Source organism: Triturus cristatus, chromosome 8 (assembly GCF_964204655.1).
Source record: "Triturus cristatus chromosome 8, aTriCri1.1, whole genome shotgun sequence".
Taxonomy (NCBI): domain Eukaryota; kingdom Metazoa; phylum Chordata; class Amphibia; order Caudata; family Salamandridae; genus Triturus; species Triturus cristatus.
Window position 1 is genome coordinate 1,695,122,507 of NC_140591.1, and position 6,000 is coordinate 1,695,128,506.

Below are 6,000 nucleotides of genomic sequence, written 5' to 3' on the forward strand. Positions count from 1 at the left end.
ACCGGGTGCAAAGTGTTGAGGCCCAATGTTTTCCTATGGAGGATAGGGGGTCTCTGGTTGGTGGCTGCTGGCAAGCAGGCCACACGGCTGTGGGAGCAAAGCTCCTGGAGTTTAGCACATGGCAAATGGGGTTGAAGGTTCGCACAAAAGATGCACCCTCAGCAGCACTGGGGCGGCCGGGTGCAGAGTGCTGTTTTGGCGTCAGGTGCCCTTTTGTTTGCTATGGAGAGACACCGGTCGTAAGAAACACTACAGGCTGGAGAGCGAAGATCTTCTGGGTGTGACCACCACTTCAAGGGGTACATTGGGATGTCTTGATTGGTTAGGCACCATTGGTTAGGGCACACAAGGCCATGGGGCGTCGGGTGCAGGGGTGCCTTTGGGCGGCGGAAAGTATTACCCGCTCTTGGTCGCAGTAGAGGAGATTCTCTGGGTTGAGGCTGCAGGCGTCGGCTGGAGGCTTGAGGCAGGTCAGGGGTCACCGGATCTTGGGTCAGGATCACCGGGGGGGACCTCCTCGTGGTGTTTTCCACCTCTAGCTTGGGCTGTGGACGGCAGGTGCAGAGTGGGGCGGATTCGCAGTATTCGGTCGGAGCCAGAGGTTGCAGTTGAACAACTCCTGTGTTCACGGAAGAAGCAGTCTTTGGAAGTGAAGGCAGGCAGGTCCTCTGAGGTTTATTGAGGTTGCTGGCTGCAGGACACACAGGGATTTCACAGGAGCTGGTTTGAGGGGAGACAGGCCTGTAGGTCAGTGGGTGTCATCCTCTTGTTAGCTCTGCACAGCTCTTCATTCCTTCTTCTTATCTTCTTTTTTGTTGTTTCTGGATCTGAGGAAGCAAGGTTCAGGGTTACCCCTAAATACTAGATTTAGGGGTGCTACAGGTAGGTAAAGGGCAGGGACCGATGGGTCCCTTCCCTGGGGTGGGTACATCCCCTATTCTGCCACTCTACATTGGGAGGGGAGCAGGAGCCTGTCCCTGAATGGTTGGGTCCCTCATCCTCAAGATGGCAGGGACTCAGAGTTGTGCTTCACCTCGCCTCCCCCACCTTAGGGGTGGATTTGGCAGAGGAGGGCACACCTCTCTCCCTCACTTGTTTTTCCCCCCTGTTCTCCCACCCAAAGTGGGGGGTAGAACCAGTGAGGACCAGTTGCTGAAAGCAGCAAATGTTCTGGAGAGGCTCACAAAGGCGGCATGCCTTTGAAGCTTCCCCTTCATGAACCCTGCCCATCCTGAGGGAGGAGGCTTGGCACCTCGTCCCAGGATGTGCATTGTTTCAGGCCCCCGAGAGCAGCAGGCTCTCGACCCAGGGGTCCAGAAACATGTCTGTTGGTGGCAGCCTGCGCAGCCACTCAGTCAAGACACTAGAAGTTGGTCGAGTTTCAGGGGGCATCTCTAAGATGCCCTCTGTTGTGCATTTTACATTAAATCCCACACTGGCATCAGTGTGGGTTTAATGTGCTGAGAAGTTTGATACCAAACTTCCCAGTCTTCAGTCAAGCCATTATGGTGCTGTGGAGTTCGTAATGACAAACTCCCAGTACCATATACGCTTAATGGCAGCACTGCACTTACAATGTCTAAGAATGGACTTAGACACTGTAGGGGTACAGGGCTCATGCACCTGTACCCTCACCACTGGCATAGGGCACCCAGCTAGAGGGGTGGCTGATCTAGGCCAGGGCCGTGGGTTTTAGGCATGGCACACAGGGATGTGTGCCAAGTCGACTCTTCACTTTGTTCTGCACCAAGACACGCAGCCTGCAAAGGGAGTGTGTGGGTGAAAAGGTGCAGGGCCTTTAAAGGTAGCACAATAAGTGCTGCAGCCCTTAGTGGCCTTCCCTGGCCACAGTGCCCTGGGTACCTGTGGTACCATTTAACAGGGGCCTACCTGTGGCCAGGGATGCCAATTGGGTTTAGGCTTCAATGCAGTTTTAGCAAAGGAACATAGGCCCAGGGTACCTGATTAGCAAGAGCCCAGGGCACACTCAGTCAAAGAACATCAGCAATTCAGCAAAAAGTTGGGGCATACCATGCAGAAAGAGGGCACTTTCTCACACCTTTCCTTTGTGTTCTGAAAGAAATGTTTCCTGAGCACATATAGCTTTGAAATCCTTTTAACTGCTGACATCTTCCTATGACCTGCAGGGCACGGGTTTAAATAGCGTCAGGGACATTTATCCTTCCTAGCAAGATAAATTCAGTTTTGTTAAGTAAGAGTAACAGTTATTTACAGCACTTAGAAATGGCGTGGTGAGTGGAAGCAAAATGTTCACAAAAGAATGCTGACTCCATGCCCCAGTATGTCTGTCTGTGTGTGTGTGGGGGGGGGGGGGGGTGCTTGGCTTCCAGAGGGTTGCATGTCAACTGGGACACCAGACTCCAGGCGTATGTGTTCAGTCTTGGAGTGGTGGCCCTAAAATGTTAAACAAGTAGCATGTTGGAGGCAAAAGTGCATAAAAGAGTGCCCTGATGGAGTAAGTCAGTGCAGGACCCCATCCTTCCCCTGAATGGTGTGGTTTGATGATTTATTTACATTAATACTCAAGAACACAATCCATGCACGCGCAAAACAGAATAAGCTCGCCGCAGGAAACAGACCAGAGGAAAAAGCCCGCAATCTTTCCTACACCGCAGAGTAAACACCTCGTGTCGCAGGGAGCTCTGACGAAAAGATCTCTCTCTGTGCATCACAACCCGTGTAAATATACAACTAGCTGCAACTACTGCTAAAGTTGTGAGTTGACCATTCACACCACAGCAGAGGGTCTCCAGCATTAAACGTGAATTAATATTTTTATTAATATGTCCATTTAGCTCTGCCTCTGCCAGTCTGAGAACTGCCCTCATGAGATTCCTTTATAAACAGGACGTGGTTGGATATGTGAAGTGGGGGGAAGGGTGTCACTAGAGGGGAGTAATTCAAGAACAGGAAGGAAATAAAGATAAAACTGAAGTTGTGACGCCCCTGTCTGTGCTCTGCTTTATTCCTCAACATGTCTCTTCTGTCCTGCAGGTTGTTTTACTGCTCCTTCACCGATTCATGCTGCAAAGACCTCGTCTCTGTCCTGGAAACAAACACATCTCTCACGGTGCTCGACTTGGAGTACAATAAGCTGGGAGACACTGGAGTGAAGAAGTTGTGTGAAGGCCTAAAACATCCTGGCTGCAAACTACAGACCTTGGGGTATGGACCTGTGCACTTTTTATCATCACATCACTGATTTCTACAATTTTATTGTAGGTTGGGCTCACACATATATTTTATAATGTTCTTGAGAAAGGCACATCCATTCCATGACAATAAAATGTGTACAATAAGTGAGGTTTGTGAAGTGGGGGTACCCAAGTCCGAGGACCGAGTTTGGAACAAGCCCCCCTAATGGTACAGAAGGGCACATTTTAAAGCTTGTTTTTAAAGTATTTGGACTAAAATGTCAACAACAGACACATCTGCTCATAACTGCCCTGGCATCTTCTCCTACTAGACACTCCGCCCATTCACAGATCCGCTGCTAGCCTTAAACTTCCATAGTAAAGATGGACATGGACAGAACAATTAGGAAATTACTTCTGACCATATATAGTGAGGGGCGTAACTTGAAGGGGGTGTAGGAGGAACACCCCTAATAATTTCTTAAAGTCTGATCTCAACCTCTTGACAGCCCAATGACAGCTGGTCGTTACTGTCATATGAAATCTTTGCTGGAAGTGCGAGATTTCCTGTCGTGTGTGTGTGTGTGTGTGTGTGTGGCTGTGTGTACCATTGTCTGTGTGGCTGTGTGTGTGTCTATGTGTACTTATGTGTGGCTGTGTGTGTTTGTGGCTGTGTGTTTGTGTATGTGTCTGTGTAGCTGTGTGTGTGTGTCTTTGTGTTTGTGTGTCTGTGTGGCTCTGTGTACCTGTATGTGTGTGTGTCTATGTGTGTCTGTGAGGCTGTGTGTGTGTGTGTGTCTGTGGCTGTATGTAGCTGTTTGTGTGTCTTTGCGTTTGTGAGTGGGTGGCATGTAGGCAGCAAGCACGATGGTCAGGCCCTTCGTTATGTCTGCTGGTGCCCCGGGCCCCTGACAGTCTTTCACAATGCTTGCCTGGATGACCCAGTGAACCCACAAGCAAATTTAGATGTTTGGGGTTCACACCCCAAAGAACAATTGAACAATTTTCCAAGTGGTGTTGTGGACCTAAATGACAACCTTCAGGAAAGCATCATTGTCTACATGCAAAAGCAGATGTCGGTGTTGAATGCTTTTAGTTTCAGTCAGCCCAGGGGACTCCAACCTTTTCTGTAGTGAGAGCTGCTACTGTCTGTAAATCATCGTGATCTACTAAAGGCGAAGGAACTCATGCATTGTTACCAAAAACCCCCACACTCGGCTTCACTGAGTCAAAGCCTAACATCCATAGAGCCGGATAATACGGATTGAACAAAATACATGAACCAAGGGCAATATGACAGCACTACATGTATGTCAATGAGAGCGTGGTCTGTGAAGATGTATGAACGTGTGTGTGCATGAATGAGATATATGTGTATGGGTGACTGAGAGCCTGTGTTGCATGTACTCATAGAACAGGACATACCTTTCATCATATGTGGCATTGTTACATGTATAATACAAACAAACAAGTATTTTATTTAATTTGGAGAAATTTAAAGGCAGAAAAGTCTTTCATAATATGGAATAATTTTTGCCTACATTTATCCCCAAATGCTATATATTTCAGATATAAATATGTCATGTCTACCAGCCACCAAGAGCAAGATGCCTGCTGTGTGTAAACGCATCAGGTTGAAATGGGAGAACATTAAAATAAAGAGTTAACTCAATAACAGGTCTTTTTTTAAATTTTCTCCCCTTTAAAAGCATTCAGAAACATTTTGTTCTTGCGCTCCGCTCTGTTACTGAGTAGACATCAACTTTTATTTGAGTTAAAACCATCAGTCCTTCATCTCTTCCCCTCTGTGCCCCATCCGGGGTCATAAATCAGAGTTGGGCACTGACCGTTACCAGGTCTTGCTGACTGCGGCTGAAGAGGCCTGACTGAAATAAACACGGTCTTCATTCACTGTAAATGGCAGATGCCAGACTTCATGGACCCAGCCTTATTTACAAATGAACTCAAGGCTGCGAGCTACTCTGAAGGTGTCAGCAAGATACCAGTAGCTCGCGATCGACTGGTTGGAGACTCCTGAATCAAATATTCTTAATGAGACTAAGAATCCTCTGAGCACTACAGAGCCAGGCTTTCAACAGACTTTCTCGCAGCTTGTATTCCTTCGACCCCTGCTATTTTACAGCTGACCCTGGGCCCGTGCGGTGGTGATGAGCTGTGATAATCCCAGCACAGTGTACTCGGGTATGACTCCTCCTGAAACAGGGGCCCATTTACGCGAAAAACTGACATAGAAATGATTACTTTCTATATTGGTGTTTTATCAAAGCCGCCAAATTCCAAAGGTCAATGTATGGCTAACTGCTTTGAGCAGGTTCTTTGTTTGCATTGTGGGACTTGTAGTTCCGGTTTTATAATGGGAGAAACAAGATTACAAGTCACTAAATTAAAAATTAATAATCCGGGTTTGAGCACCTAATCACAAATGGACCCGGGAGACGTGTTTGCCCTGCTGCGCGCCGCAGTGTTATAGTGATGTCATCGGATCTGTAGAGTGCAGTATCACCCGGGAGCGTATCCTGGCGCTGGCTGCGGCGCACTATGAATAACAGCAGGTACTAGTGGTGGGTAACCCGGGTGGCTTATGGTTGGATTACTTACTGGTAATGTTCATTACTCCAACTCTTCCTCACTTGTCCTAGTACTTCAGTGAGTAATGTGGCAGCATTACTGCACTCACCCCACCCATTGCAAAGCTTTTGTCACTGTTCATGACTACCTAGGTTTATAAAACTGGTTCTGTTAAGCAGTAGTAAACACCAAGTCTGCGTGCACAGTGCTGTATAAACGAGAATTATGAGCATAAGATCACTCCGCTGCCACTTGG

At 47.9% G+C, this 6,000-nt stretch overlaps 1 protein-coding gene across 1 annotated transcript in view; it reads left to right on the plus strand.

Moving 5' to 3' along the window:
• Positions 1-3,223, plus strand: part of LOC146808627 (NACHT, LRR and PYD domains-containing protein 3-like) — a 318,459-nt gene extending 315,236 nt beyond the window's left edge. The window contains exon 5 of the mRNA XM_085624016.1: positions 3,016-3,223. Coding sequence (XP_085480142.1) covers positions 3,016-3,223 — 208 coding nt within the window. The remainder of the gene's footprint in view (positions 1-3,015) is intronic.
• The last annotated feature ends 2,777 nt before the right edge of the window (positions 3,224-6,000 follow it).